The sequence below is a fragment of the Vombatus ursinus genome, unplaced genomic scaffold (assembly GCF_900497805.2).
Source record: "Vombatus ursinus unplaced genomic scaffold, bare-nosed wombat genome assembly UNPS02014781.1, whole genome shotgun sequence".
NCBI classification, from domain to species: Eukaryota; Metazoa; Chordata; class Mammalia; order Diprotodontia; family Vombatidae; genus Vombatus; species Vombatus ursinus.
In genome coordinates, this window is record NW_020954559.1 from 35,452,430 (window position 1) to 35,468,978 (window position 16,549).

Genomic DNA, 16,549 nt, shown 5'->3' on the forward strand with positions numbered 1-16,549 from the left:
TCGAATCTCTCAATTCAAAATGGAATAACTACCAAGTTTCCAGTAGTTATTCTGTCCTAGAACAAACCAGAGATGAGACTTTTGAAGGGGCGTTTAGTTGCCAGCAAGCCGCATTAACCAACCCTCCACTAGGGGGCACACGAGACACAAGCTGTATAGAGTTAGATTGCAGTTCACGTTTACAGGGACAAACAGCATTACTGAAACCCACTCCTGCCCATTTTAGACCCATCTAGTTTCGAACGTAGCAAAAACGTATGTTACGTGATTGTTGACTTGTAACAGTGAGAATGCCAAGTATTTGGGGCCCCCTTCCTCACCACTTACATCTTTTAAAATAAAACTGCCATAAATATAAGGAGGAGGGAGCATTGTGGGAAATCTTTGGTTGTTGTGTGTGTGTGTGTGTGTTTTTTCTAACACACATAAAAATCGAAAAACTGTACGTCTTTTTAAGCAAAGGAGTGAGCCATAAGGAAAGAGAATGAAAGGAGTAAAGGAAGACTCTTCCAGATGGTGTCTGCTTAAAATTGCCCAGGCAGAAGCGCAAATGGTTAACATATTGTATAAAAGAAAGTGCACATGGGCACATCTCACTGGTACAGTTCGATGATAAAAGGCTGCAACCGGCAACAGAAAATGAACTAGTTTCTCTAGAGGTCAAAGGGACTTCTGTCAGACGTTGCTTACCAAAAAAGACTTTAAATAATATATACCTGAGTATATAAATATATTTAGCATGTGGCTATGTGTATTGCTATATCCCACGAGCATATTTTACATTTGCAATTTATTCAGTATATCAATTTATGAATCCTTAGAAATTGGTTCTGTAGAGGTATATTGACACATATTTGTGCATATGTATCGTGCTCAAACGTGCGTAAAAGCGAACGCCAGTATGCGTTCAATAACCGAACCTTGCCCCGGGCACCTAATGCAGGGCGGATCCATCTGCCATTCGTATTAATGGCTAGAACACGCTAAGATGATGACAGGATGTGGAGCTCGTTGCAAACGGCATCTTCTTTTCTTCTCCTCCTGTCAGTGATGTCATTGGGCGACAGCAGCTGAAGGAAGGCTTGGAAGAGAAGGAGGAGGAGGAGGAGGAGGAGGAGGAGGCGCCAGGCTGTTGCTGCTGCTGTTGCAGGTTCATGTGCATATAATGAAAAGGCACTTGACAGCCTGCCAAAACGCACGAGAGGGAGAGAGAGAGAAACTGGACCTACTGGATTTCGCAAAGCCAATCGTCATCATCTGCATCTACATGGGGAAGGAGGAGGAGGAGGAGGAGGAGGTGGGATCAGCAGCTCTAGCCGCTGCTGCTCCAATGTGAAACCACAAGCAAAAAGGGGGGGGATCCAAAAAAAAAAGGCGACAGAGAAAGAGGCGGGGGGGGGGGGGGGGGCGGCTCCGTGTGCAATTTCTCTCCCTTTTCCCTGCGGATTCTCTTCCTCTGGCAGCTATGAATTCCGCCGAACAGACCGTTACGTGGCTGATTACCTTGGGGGTGCTGGAGTCGCCCAAAAAAACCATTTCGGACCCGGAGGGCTTTTTGCAGTCGTCTCTGAAAGATGGGGTGGTCCTCTGCAGGCTGCTGGACCGCCTGCTCCCTGGGACCATAGAGAAAGTAAGTGCAATATCACCTCTCCACGCCTTCCACCGTGCTCTCCCCACCCCACCCCACCCCACCCTACCCCCACCCCTCCTCTTCTCCACAAAATCTGGTCATGTCAGCCTTTGCTTGATTGTGTGTTTCACCAGAGAACTGGACACCCAGACACACGCCACACTCCACACAATCACCCAGACACACATCTACACACACCATTTTCTCTCCACCCCCGCCCCTTCCTCTCCCACTGAAGGCTCGACCACCTCCGGAATAATGCCCTGCTTAGCCCGTGGGGCTGGGCGCATTCAGCCTCCGCTGAAGCCCAAGCCGGGGAACGCCTTTGAATGTGCTCCGATACAATGACCTAACCCCTTGGGGCTGGGGACAGCACTGCCCTGGGGCACATGGGTCATGCATTAGCCCGCTGGTGCCTTCATAGCTCGCTCCCTCCTCGCTAGCCTCTGGAGCCTCGGCGCGCCGTACGATCTGGGGACCAGCCCTACGCACTTTCCTTTGTGCGCTGATCTCCCTTTGGAAAGCCCAGTCAGCGCGAAAAGGAGCGTGCGGCTTTTCCAGGGTGAATAACGCTTCCCCCTAGACAGCCGGAGAACCCATCTAGCGGGAGCTCCGAAGGCGCCATTGTGTGGGGGAAGTGGGGAGGGGGCGGGGTGGGGGAGCCAGGAATAGAGGGAGCCGAGGGGCTCCGAGGCGGCGGCGGCTGCATATAGCTGCCGGGTGGGTCACTTTTAAAGCAGCAGGACCTGGAGAGAGAGAGGAGGTGCAGCAGTATCCAAACCTAGCCATGCGTCTTCTCCCACCACCACCACCGCTCCCCGATTTCAGAGGGAAAATATTTCACCAGCTGAGAATAACTTATAATTTTTATTTCTGCCCAATATTTAGTTGCTTCTCTGGTTTTGCAAAAAGTCGAGGTGGATGCGGTTCAGTGACCCTAACAGAAAAGCTTGTTTCAATACGGCACAGTTTTCAGAAATCCCATTGTTCGGACCAATTTTTTGGTCACGCTCAACAATTCAACTTTTCTCATTTTGCGGGGAGGGAGGAAGGGGGAGGGGGTCTAAACGGGCCGGTTACTTTGTAATTTTCCCCGCATGTACTCAACAAAAGCTGAGGGCTAGGTTGGGAGATGGTTTATCACTTAGATGTAGCAAGAATTCCTTCTATAGTCTAAGTAAAGGATCCTGGGATCGCTTCAGTTGAAACCCCTAAACCTGTAAGTATTGATTTAAGATCCTTGAATTTTATTCCCAGATTTAGACCTTGGATCTGAACAGAACTGATAGCCCTAGAGATCCTGTTACTCATAAGGTCTACAGCCAATAAGCTGCATACTCATTCAGGGGAACATATGTGCGAACTTTGACCTGCATATCTTTGAGTGCCTAAAGTTTATATTCATGCTGGGCAAGAAGATGAGAAAAGGGAGGATCCAGTGCATATGATTTCAAAGAAGATGCTCACTCTTTTAAATGTTAAATTCTAGTACCATATTTTCTTGTGTGAGACAGTATTAAAACTGGTCAATTATAAGAAGGGTTGAATATCGAAATTTGAACACTTCAGAATTAGAATTTTCAATGTCTTAAAAATAATGAGAGAATTATCTATTTTTATTTTTAATATTTTATGCCAGATATTAGCCATTACAGACAATGAAGTAGCAATTTAATCATAAGTTGTTTATAGATAGTCAAATATAATAGAAAAGTACAACGTTACTGATCTCACCAATAAGTTTGAATATGGCCTTTTTATTTCGTTTTAAAAGACAGCCTGTTTATTGATAGTGGATTATGAGAATTTATGTAATACAAATTAACAAATATTTATGAGGCACTTCCAATATAGAAAGCATTCACTATTACAAGATCCAAAGATGACCCATATCACGTGCTTTCTATATTTTCCTTACTAGGGAACAACTTCATAAAAACAGTGCCCTCTCTTTTTTTTTAGTAAGTTCATCCTATTTTGCTTGTCCTTGAAATAAAGATGTTTTGCTTGTAAATGATCCTGATGTCATAATAGAATTATGATTTAAGATAGGAAAAAAGAAGCAGGAGCTAACTTTTCAAAAACCCCAAAGACTTTGTTTTCATTTAGATATCGTATCTCTAGTAATAAAAACCAGATGAGAAGTACTGAAACTACATGATAAATTAGCAGAATTATGGACAAAATATTTGTCAGATTTTTTATAAAAGCAATACTTTAAGGAAGTTAATCTTTTGTGCGGAGAGCAAACACAGTTCTCTGGAAATGTATACTATTATAGATAGGCCTCTAGAGTTACTTTAACTAGTAAATTTCAGTAATCAATGGTTTCAGGTTAATATTCCTCTTTAGATTATGGAAATCTATTCTTTAAAAACTTCAGAGATCATATCATCTATTAAAAAGAGTAGAGAGGGTTTCAGATAAATTATGGCTTAAGTAAGTCACAAGTATCAAAATGAATGCTAAAGTTGAGACTCAACCCTCTAAAGTCATTCAGCAATTGCTTTTATTGAATATTATTTTCCACTTTTCAAAGGTCATAGTGTAAGATCATTCTATCATCATGTATGATAAAATTATAAACTAAGAAATATCCATGGTTCAAAAGAAGGCTTTGTAGGGGTAAAGCCTCAGTTTTGAAAAGTCCTCCTAATCAGAGGAATTTCAGAGGAATTATAAACCCGATTGTTTTCCTATGCAAAGTTATTTATTTACAAAAATATTGGTGGGCATATCAAATAGCATATGCTGTGATGTATAGAATTCTGATTCACTTGAAAGTGGAATATGAAATGGGACAATTTTTCCTTTAAAATAAAAAAAATCTGAATTTCACTGCATCTCAGTGTTGAGATGATAGACAAGGGGGTGGGGTAAGCAGTCTCTGTCTTGGCTTCTTTAAAATTTAAAGGATCTGAATCCTTGTCCCTGTACCCTGTTTTATCAAAACAATTTTAATAACAAATATTTAACTAAGCAGTTTTGTAGCCCAACACTAACAAATTCACAATTTAAAGTCATTAGCTTTGGGGAAGGGCACTCATTATTAAGGAAAGTTTTAAGGCTGTCAAAGAATTCTCAGATGTCTTTAATTAGGTAAAGCATTTGCTGGTTTGTTTCTTCCATTACACCCATTTGTCCTGTTTTTGAGCTGGTAATGGGGTGGGGGAGAAATAGAAAGGAGAATATTCTTTTAATTTTATATTTTGTACTTTTCTCTTATGTATTTTTAGAGTTTTTAAGGTTTTCTTTTTTTGCACAGCATTTCTTTTTTTTTTAAGAATGAGATGTAATAGCAAAAAGAGGAAATTACAAACCTTGTCTATATTTAAGTGGAAAAGAAACAATTCTGTAATATTATCAAGACTATATTTTTTATGTTTTCTATCTGTGGCAATAATATAATGTATTTTTAAAAAGCTTTGTTTATGAGGAAAAAAATCCCATGTGCAGCAATTGTTTTTTTCTTAGTGGTAGTGAAGTTTTGGTGATACAATCACCCTTGTGATCAATTGTGACTCTAGAGCAGAGTAAACTATAAACTTGAGCTTCTCTAATGAATGAAGTTAGCGGGCCACAGTGCTAGATGACTGCTTAAATACCTCAAGAGGCACAAAATTAACACTCTAAAAATCTTAAAATTATTTGGTGAGAAAAACCAGTAACAGATAATTAAAGGACACACAATTTTTGTAAGAAAACTAAAACCATAATAAAAATAATGAGAAAAAATTCTATTTTAATGATACTTTTATTAACCTTTGAATACCTCTGAAATCCTCATTCTCTGGAAACTTTGCTTATTCCTCCTTGCAAGTTGTTGGAAAGCAGAGGAGCATGTAAATTTACCTTGTGTATCTAAAATTGTACACAGTAATAACAGAGGAGATACTATCCCAGAATTCTGCGTGTGTGTGTGTGGGGGGGGGGGGGGTTAGCCTGTATTTCAGTGTGCAGGGACAGCTGTCTCATTTTTTTTTATCGGTTTGAATGCATTTAATAATTAAGACAATTCAAGTTAGTAATTATTAAGCACCTAGTGCTATGCCCTGCTGTGTTACTTGCTGTGAGTGATTCAAAGATAAAGTACATCTTCTCTAGGAGCTTATAATCTAATTGGGGAGATATGATGTAAATACCTAAAATAACAGAATATGAGACTGTTAGTGATCAGATCTTATAATGCATGCTGCAGATTGCTGGTGCCACAGGAATTTAGACCAGGGAGAGATATGCCTTTGAACCCACAGAGATGCTGATACCTTCTGTTAGCACTCAAAACTTTCATGTTCTATTGTTTCTAATTTCCCACCCAACAGAATAGATACTGTCTTCTCTAAAATAAAATCTGGCAACTAGTCACTGGCTTCTATATCTATGCAAAAAGAGTCAACAAACCATTTCAGGAATTAGGAAAAATGCATCCATGGCAGCCCTACTTTCCTAAAACATGGGTTCCTTTACTCTTTCCAACCTGTCTCCAAATTCTGCTGCTGGCCTGGGAGTCAGGGGGAAAGAAAAACAGAAGCTCAGCCATTCTTGAGAAAATGATAAAAAGAGAAAGGATATTTTCACAGAACCACAGAGTCTCAGAGTTGGAAGGGACCCAAGAGGGCCTTTCTAATTTAACCCTTCCTGTAAATGGATCCTCTCTCCAATATACTGGACAAATGGCAACCTACTTTTTTCCTGAGCATACCGCCAGAAATCTGTTCCCCTCTTACCGTTTTATTAACAAAAAAAAAAAAAAAAAAGAACTGAGTCACTAGCAATATTTAGGTAACCATATCTTTTAAAGCAACTTATGGGGTATTCAATAAATATTGTTAACTAATAGATATTAAAAATAATAAAAAGACTGATAAACATAATTCATTTTAAGAGGTCTTTGAATGTCACAAGAGAACTTCCTATTAATTAAATTAACTTGTTGCCAATTGGGGTAAGGACTAGAACTATGATTTCATTAATATTAAAAAATCTGGGATAAGGAAACTTCCTATATGTTAGAATCTTTGCTGCAACTTATGGTGTTTGAGAGTCTCCTAGAACACTGATAGGTTAAGTGACTTACGGAGTCACAGCCACTATGGCAAGAGTGGGCAACGGTGGCCTCAAGGCCACATGTGGCTCTCTAGGTCCTCAAGTGCAGCCCTTTGACTGAATCCAAACTTCACAGAACAAACCCCCTTAATAAAAGGATTTGTTTCGTAAAACTTGGACTCAATCAAGAGGCTGCACCCAAGGACCTAGAAGGTTCCCCACTCCTGTACTATTGGTTAGCTGTAGGACTTGAATCCAGATCTTCCTGAATCTGAGGCTAGCTCTTCATCTGCCACACCAGGGTTGCTAATTAACTCATTTTACATGAGAATGAAGAGATGAATTTTGTTAGATACGCTGAATAGTGATTAAGAGTGGAACACTATAGGCCCTGTTTTATGAGCATGTAGTTTTAAGATACCATGTCAGCATCAGTTTCCTGTGTTTGGTTTTCTCCTTCCCTTTGTGCCTTTTCTCTGTTTGCAAAAGAAGAGGTGAATGGGGTTGTACTGAAGGAAACATCTGGTTCACAGTAACTGCATTTAATATACAACTCTTTAAAGATAAAGTAAACAAACCTAAGTTTAATTTCAACATAAACCCCCGCATAATTTCCTAACAGCTGGCTAGTAAATGTAAAGAATTTATGTTAAATCCGAACCCTTTCTTTATCCTCATCCTTTACCCCAAACTTGTAATGAGTGCTTTATTTTTGAGAAAAGGATGACATGATCTACCATCCCACTTCTTTTCCAGCTTGTTTAGTATCACGTGTATTTGAGTGCACATGCACTTTGTTGGTTAAATCTTTCTACTCTCTTATTTCTCCCGTGGAATGCATGCCCAGCCATCCCACTTGCTCACTTTCCACTCTAGTGTTTTCTGTTCTTAAAAATCAAGCACATCAGTTGTCTATCTGTTAAGTATCTATTCTGCCTCCACTACCACATTAGGTACTTTGGGGAATACAAGAAGAGAGGATGTGACTGTCTCTGTCTTCCAGGAACACATTATAATTTTGTTGTAGAGACAAGGTGTATACACACACACACAAACACACAATTTAGAGAATAGCAAGAGAAAGAATACGATCAAACTACTAGATTGTGCGGTATAGAAAGTAAATGGCATAAAAAGTGAATCGGTCAGATAAAGGAGAGAGCATTGTAAACTGTAGCAATAATAATGACTAATAAAGGATGAACACAATTGCCTGAACAGATTAATGAATAATAACTTTCATGCAAGGGAGACAATGTTGTATAGTGGGTAAAAAGTAAACTTCAGAGTCTGGAAGACCTGGGTTAATGTCCAGCCTCGGACATACAGGCTCTGTGACCCTTCACCAGTCACGTTGTCTTTCAATGCTCGGGCAAATCTTTGTAATTATTAAGTTGCAGAACAGGTGCTGATTTGCATTGGTCAAGGGAGTTTCCACACTAGGGAGTTCCCTACATAAATGAAATTACAGGTCCAGACCCAAAACAAAAATAAAGCAATTTTACATAGTAGTTATAAAGATTTCATGGAATTAGCGTAGTAACTTGCAAGGAACATTGGACTAGGAAACAGGAGAATCTGGGTTTTAGACCTGGCCGTGAGGTTAGCTAACTGGCTATACAAGTCACTTGTTGTATCTGGGTTTTTGTATCTTCATCTGTATACATTAAACATAAAGCTTTTGTATATGGAGGGAGGTGGTATACTCCAATCAAAAGGATTACAGTTATCCCTTCCACATTACAACTTTCCCCATCCAGTTTTGATATATAATGGGTTGGCATAATAAATTAAATGGAAATTTTGGGGGAGTTTTGCCGAAGCCACAGATAACATACAAAGGCCAGCAGATGACACAGAAAAAGTTTAGAAACTCAGAAATGCTTAAAGTATATGCATAGTATTGTGTAATTTAGCATATGACCAAATACTCAACTCAAAAAAAATAAGGTACTGTAAATACCCTATAAAATAAAAAGAAAAAAAATTTAGACTTTTTCTCTGATAATACAGGAGGGCCAAAAAATTTTAGACAGAGTTTCCAGATCACAGGAGCACCGTGCCCCTAACTCCTGCAATGTGGAAGGGATAACTGTACTAGGAATCTGTACACCTGGTTCCAATCTGAGCTTGGCTGTTTGCTAGCTGTGTGACCTTAGGTGAGACACTGAATATTTCTGGGCTTCAGTTTCTTCATCTGTCAGACAATTGGACCGTATTTGAAAGTTCTCTTCCAACTCTAAAATTCAGTGTTGTGACTTTTACCTCTAAAAGGTGAATTTTAAACAAGGACTTTTCAAAAATAGTCTGTGGCATCCATGTGTGGTAGGCACTATTACCTCCATGAGGCAGGTTAAGTGTATAACAAGTTATGTCAAGTTACCCAGCTCAGTTTTGAGGGACAGTGTCATTCCCTACCTCTAAAATAGAAAATTCCATTAGTCTCCCATTAGTCTCATTCTGAAACTGTTTGAACAACTTGAGTAGATGGGGCTATTGTTATTAAGTATTAAATAGTAGTGGGGTGAAGGGCTGTAAAAGGAAGTAAATTAGCATATAGGTCTCTTATTATGAAGTTCATTATGATAATTGCTCTAGGCATGTTGATAGGATTATAAAATCATAGATTTAGATGTGGGAAGAAATTTTTAAGTTATAGGTACCAACCACTGGCCTTTTAGAAATGAGAAAAAGTATTCAAGTTTCCTTCTGCAAAAATATTTACAATCTTGCAAAAACCTTACTGCAATTTACTTAGCTGTTTAAAAAAAAAAAATCACCTAAAGAGTTAAAGGATGCCGCTGGAAAGTTGTAATCTTGATTTACATGCTCAGAATCTGGGGTAATTCTGAGATCCCTCGGTATTCCCTGGCAACTGAGGATTTGAAAGACATCCACATATGGATTATTTCTGGAGAAAGGTGGACCAGATGACCCCTTAGGGTCTTAAAAGTCTGGATTGCCATAGTGATTTAAAATGTGGTTGAGTGATCCAGATTACAACTAGATCCCAGGGAGCTGAGCTAAGTCTGGAGATGACCCCCAAAGTGCATTGTAAACCTTAAAATCCTATATTAATATGATTTTTTGTTATTACTACTATTGTCTTTGGGGACTTTGTAGGCTTCAGTCATCTCAGAATTTGGGGTACAACTTATCATTCTGCAAGCCTACTATTAAATGTCTACCTACTAGATACTGTGCTAAATGGTAGTGATACAAATACAACAGCGAGAATTCCTGCCTTCAAGAAACTTACATCCTACTGGGAGGGGGTAAAAATCAGACAAAAGAATGGAATTGAATATTTTAAAAAATAAAGGAGTTCTAGATCCAACCCAAATAATATCCTTTAAAGCTAAATATAATCATTATCAATTAAAGAAGATGGACTTTCAACAAAAACGAGGCATTTCAAACTGTTAGGATTGGAGCTAAACCAGTCCTCCTGAAGAAAAAAGCAGTAGACTTCAATTATTTGTCACTGAAGAGGAAACAAATGCTCCTGTGGCAAAATGAATGAATGAATGAATTGTGGGCCTCCATGGGGGTTAGTTCATTTGTGTCTTCCTACCATTGAACCCTATTGTTGTAAAACACTATCGTCCTTATGATTGTTCCATTGTCTTTAGGGCCTGAGTTAAACAAATTAGGAAGTCCCCTTTTTTTTCATTGTTTTTTAAGTTGAAGATAGCAGAGGTAGCCTATTGTCCAAAGGACATATATATCTAAACACATGGGATGGCATGGGGGAAGAGGTATCTGGAGCACAGAGGTTGTATTTGTTTTATTTGTTCACTTTGTCTTGGACAACTCCATATGGCCAAATTCTCTAGTGCCTTTTATCATGTGGGAAAACTGAGCTCGAAGTATAAATGTTTTCTTCTGTCTTAAAGAAAAATACCAAATAAATACATGGTGTTTCTGTTTTATGCCTCCACTAAAGTCCTCCTCTGATGGCTCACTGCAGCATGGAGGTGACCTTGGATTCTCAAAGACCATACCAGTGAACTGTGTGTGTTGGCAGGTCCTACCTCAGTTTCAGAAATGGATTTTAAAACATTTATTTTGTGTATACTTTTATGTCCTTATTTATGCTCATTTTTTCCTCTCCTGATTAAATGTTGGCTCCTCAAGGGCAGGGACTGTTTTTATTTGTTTTGTCTTTGTATCCCTAGTACCTAGCACTATGCTTGGCACACGGCAGGTCCTTGATAAATACTTATGGGTTGATGGAAGGCCCTGGCAATGGGCCATTGTCTGAGGACCAGACAAACCAGATTCAGAGAGAGTCATTGCCAAAAGGTTGACACCCCAGTTTTTTGTTTTGTTTTTTTGGCTACTGTAACTCATGAAACTGTCTCCTATGTTCTGTGTTCTTTTGGTGAAGGTATACCTGTGAAATGACAGATTTTATTAGTACTGTACTGTGAGTTGGTAAACTTATAATTTATTGTTAATATTCTAATGAATAGTTCAGATATTCTATATAACTTTCTGACTTCAAATTTATATTTTACTACCTACTTCATATATACTCTGTGCTGTTGAAAAATATTCCACTATCTTTAGTGTTATCACACATTAACAAAATAATACCAGGAAATAACAGTGGGTCATTTTAAATAAGGGGTTCTTAATGTTGGGTCCATGGACCCCCAGGAGATCCCTAGGTAGATTTCCAGAGGATCCATGAACTTGTGTGGGGGAAAAAATATGTCTTTATTTTTACTAACTTCTAACTGAAGTTTAGCATTTCCTTCAATCATTTAAACACTCTATTCTGCTTTGCCAAAGCGGTCCATGACACAATAAAGACGTAAGAATTCCTATTTGAAATGAACAGAGCAGCTTGATAAGTGTGCTTAGTTTAGGAGGCTTTTTTTCTGCTGTTGCCATTTTTTTTCTGTTCCCAGCAAGGGGTCACATCACCCATTGGCAGAGGCTACTGATTACTTTGGACCCACACCAACAAGAAATCAATTAATTTTTCCCCAGGGCATCCTCTAACCCCAATGGTATTTACCATGATTTCATAGTTTGCCTGTGACATTTCTAATATTAATCCTGGAGTTCCCTATTTTCCATTTCCTCTAAGATATTTGAATTTCTGTTTCCTTGACGAAGCATTTTTCATCATTCAAGAGCCTTGTGCAGTTTTCTTAGAGTAGAACATCACAATATTTGCTTGGTCTGTTCTGGAATTAGTGGAAAGTGTGTGTGATACAGGCATACCTCAGAGATACTATGGGTTCAGTTCTTGATCACTGCAATAAAGCAAATACCACAATGAAGCAAGTCACACAAATTTTTTGGTTTCCCAATGCATACAGAAGTTATGTTTACATCATACATCATACCATTAAGCGTGCAATAATATTATGTCTCAAAAACCCAATATATACCTTAATTTAAAAATACTTTATTGCTAAACAGTGCTCTCATCTGAGCCTTCAGTAGTTGTAATCTTTTTGCTGGTAGGGGGTCTTACCTCAACGTTGATGGCTGTTGACAGACAAGGGTGGTGGTTGCTGAAGGATGGGGTGGCTGTGGCAATTTCTTAAAATAAGATAACAATGAAGTTTGCCTCATTCATTGACTCTTCTTTTCACGAAAGATTTCTCTGTAGCATGCAATGCCATTTGATAGTATTTGACCCATAGTAGGACTTCTTGCAAAGTTGGAGTCAATCCTCTCAAACCCTGTTGCTGCTCTATCAACTAAGTTAATGTAATATTCTTTAATATTGTTATGTCTTAGGGAGTAGGGAGGCCCAAGGAGAGGGAGAGAGAGAGGGGAACAGCTGATTGGATGGAGCAATCAGAACACACACAACATTTCTCGATTAAATTCGACATCTAATATGGTCATGGTTTGTGGTGCCCCAAACAATACAATAGTGACATCAAAGATCCCTGATTATAGATCACCATAACAAATATAATAATGATGAAAAAGTTTGAAATATTGTGAGAATTACTAAAATGTGACACAGAGACATAACATGAGCACATGCTGCTGGAAAAATGGTGCCAATAGACTTGCCCAGTGCAGGGCTGCCCCAAGCTTTTATAAAAAAAAAAATGCAGTATCTGCAAAATGTGGTAAAGTGAAGTGCAATAAAACAAGGTATGCCTGCTTTGATTTTTATTCCTATTCTTTTGAGAGGGTTGCCTCTCATATGCTAATCATATCATTTTGATATACTTATTAACTGTCATTACAGCCATCCATCTTGCCACTTATGCCACTCTTTTGTGCAATTTGGCTAGTACATGTCTACTACAAGAAAAGCATATTTATTTGTCTCAGGCTTGAGGAAAGCTGGATAGATTTAGGAAGTCTCCCAAGACTGGTGTGATTAGCACATGGTATGTGCAGGCACTACATTGCCATCAAAACTTTCCAAAGCTCTATCCTAGGAATCACCCTCAGCGTGATCTTCTCTATTTCAGGACCAGAATATTTTAGCTGGAAATGATTTCTCCTTCATCTGGTCTCATAGCACTTTATGGAAAGAACACTGAATTTGGAGTCAGAGGACCTGCATTTGCTTCTAAACCTTCAATTTGCCACCTATATAACTTTGGGCAAACCATTCCACATTGCTGGTCTTCATTTTCCTCATCAATAAAATGAGGGGATTGGACTAGATCAGGGGTGGGGAACCTAAAGCCTCGAGGCCACATGTGGCCCTCTAGGTCCTCAAGTGTGGCCCTTTGACTGAATCCAAGCTTCACAGAACAAACCCCCTCGATAAAAGGATTTGTTCTGCAAAACTTGAACTCAGTCAAAAGGCTGCATCCAAGGACCTAGAAGACCATATGTGACCTTGAGGTGATAGGTTCCCCACCCCTGGACTAGATATCCTGTAAGGTCCACTCTAGTTTTAAATATATGTCCTATAGACTTGTATATTAATTATATTCTAATTACATCCTGTGTATATGTTATCACCTACCAGATAGATGATAAGCTCTTTGAAGGCAGGGACCCTGTGTAATTTATCTGTGTATTTAGTATCTTATAGCTGGAAGGGACCTTAGAGATAAACAAATCATAGAATCATAAGGTCATAAGCTTGTAGGTTTAGACCTAGAAAAGATCTTGGAGATCGTCCAATCCTCTTTCTCCATTGTATATATAAGGAAACGCAAGGCAAGGGAAGTGAGGTAGGTTCCAAAGGTCACCAAGGGAAAGGAGCTGAGAGTAGGACACTAACTCCTAATCTAATTCAATTCAATAAACATTTAGTAAGCACTAGTAAGCACCTACTAAGTACCGGGCACAGGCTTTCTACTGCCCTCCCATTGCAGCCTTGTATATAATACACACTCAATGATAAATGTTTGAGTAAAGGAATGAATGAGAACTACAGGAATAATATGTTTGTCTTATGACATACCTTATTCTTGTGAGACTGAAAACCTAGTTGATTTGCCGTCCCACAGCTGTTTGTTTTTTCTAAGCTTTATATTTTATTAATTCATTTTTATTTATATTTTCAAGTTTATATTTTATTTTTAAAAATTTATTGTAATTGTATTAATATACAAAGCAATATTGAACATAAAACAAAATTAATATAACATATATTTATAACTTATAAAAATAACCTTAATAATAAGATTACTGTGTTGGGTGAACTTACTTTTTGGTGCAAAGTTTTTTTAAGATGTAGCATCTTTGATGACACCCTTACCCTTAATTATTTTTCAACTAACTCTCTTTTTTTCTTTGATAATTTTTCCCTCCCACTTCCTCCTCCACCTATATTGAAAAAACAATATAATAAATAAAGCCCTCGCCATATATATATATATATACATGGTCTAGCAAAACAAATTCCCACATTGGCTATGATTGAAAATGTATGTGTCTTTCTTCATTTTAAGTTCATCTCCTCTCTGGCAGGAGGTGAGTGGTGTGTTTCATCTTCATTCTTTTGGACTTATTGATCATCGTACTCAAGTCTTTCAAAGTTGTTTTTCTCTATAATGTTGTTATCACTATATAGATTATTCTCCTGGTTCGACAGCACCTCGATTTTCATCTATGGCTATTCTTAGTTGTGAAGCTTCATGGGAATATAACCAACCTCCCCAACATGAGCCCTGCACTGCTAGGAGGTTCCCTGAGATTAGTTCTCTATGGGGAGAGTTCAATGTCTGGACATCTTAGCAGAGCAAGAGAAATGAGAAAGCTGTTGACTGAGTGACAAGTGGAGAGCAAGAAGTTCACAAGGAGCTGCTGGTTACACTTCATTTGTCAATTAAGCAGTCAATAAACAATTTATTAAGCATGTACTATGTGCGAGGCATTGTGGTAAGTGCTAGGGATGCAGGGATTAAAAAAAAATAGACTCTGCTCTCAAGAAGTTGATCGTCCAATGGGGAAGAAAATATAAAAAACAGCTATGTACAAACAAGATATATACAGGCTAGATTGGAGGTAATCAACAGAGAAAAGGTCCAAAAATTAAGGAGGATCTCAATAGGTTTCCTGAAAACTCGAAATTGTACCTGGGACTTGATGGAAGCCAGGAGAGCCAGGAGATGGAGATGAGGGGGGTATAGCAAACTACTGTAGATTGTCTGTAGTTTGTACTGACATCTCTCACGTCCTGCCTTGTGAAATCTTCCATATTTTGGTCTTGTATTACTATTTAGCTTTGTATGCAGATATGTCTTGTTTTCCCAGTTAGATTGTAAGGTCCTTTAAATCAGGGACTGTCATTGAACTCAGATTCACTCTTCAGTCTAGTGCCTGAAGAGTTATGTTCTGACCTGAGTGAAAAAAAAAAGTCTGTGTGAGAAATGTTGAGCCTTGTTTTCCCTTGCTTCTTTCTTTTCAAGAGCACTACCATTCTTGTAGTCACCCAAATTCATAATCAGTCCTCTAGGTTTGGTCATCCTGAGCTCCTCATTCTTCCTCCCCCTCAGATGTATCAGTTCATAACTCGTGTTGATTCTGTCTCCGTGACATCTCACATCCATCTCCTTCTCTCTCCTCATGTGGCTGCCATCCAAGTTGAAGCCCTCATCACCTTTGACTTGGCCTAATGAAGTAGTATCCTAAATGGTCACCCTCCCTCAAGTTGCTCCTCTGTCCAAACTATCCTTCAAACAGCTGCCAAAGTGATGTCCCTAATGCATAAATCTGACCACACCACTGTCCTGCTCAGTAAACTCTAATGACAGATTATTGACAATAATCTGACTACTTCCTACCTTTCCAGTCTCCTTATACATTATTCCCCTTCACAGACTCCATGATCCAGTAAGGATGCCTTTCTTGCGCTTTCTCCCTACAACACTCCATCTCCTGACGCATTCCTTTTCACAGTCTGTCTCCCTGTACCTGGAATGCTCTCCCTTGCCCACTTACTATTATTGGCTTCCCTGGCTTTCTTTTGGGCTCAATTCAAGGCCCACCTTCTTCAGAAGGCCTTCCTCCCTCCGCCTTCACACTGTTAGTGCCATCACTCTGAGATTATTGTCCATCTACACTTTATATCTTGTATGTACATATTCCCTATTTACAGTTGAATAAACCGAGGCCAAAGTTAAGTAACTTGCCCAAGGTCATATAAGTGGCTGAGGCTGGATTTGAACTCTGACCTTCCTGACTCTTGGCCCATTGTTCTACCAGTTATACCACCTAGCTAAGAACTTAGTTGGGTGTGAAATGAGAAAGTCTTCTTCTAACTGACTTCTGGTGGAATAGCAGGTATCTCAGGGAAAAAACATCTACGCTGTGAGTGACTGAGCAATCTCTAACAGCGGGAAGATTGATAATCCTTGTAGTTTTTAGTTGTACTGTTGTAAATCCAAAGGTAGTTATTCATCACTGTCCTTTTTTATTTTGTTTTTA

The 16,549-nt window shown here is 39.0% G+C and overlaps 1 protein-coding gene across 2 annotated transcripts in view; it reads left to right on the forward strand.

Annotated features, from left to right (window-relative positions):
* The first annotated feature begins 1,421 nt into the window (after positions 1-1,421).
* Positions 1,422-16,549, forward strand: part of LOC114046191 (rho guanine nucleotide exchange factor 7) — a 317,431-nt gene continuing 302,303 nt past the window's right edge. The window contains exon 1 of one of the 2 annotated variants that reach the window (XM_027866432.1): positions 1,422-1,630. In XM_027866432.1, the coding sequence (XP_027722233.1) occupies positions 1,466-1,630 (165 nt within the window). In that variant the 5' untranslated portion in view covers positions 1,422-1,465. The remainder of the gene's footprint in view (positions 1,631-16,549) is intronic. The other variant, XM_027866431.1, reaches the window with a different exon arrangement.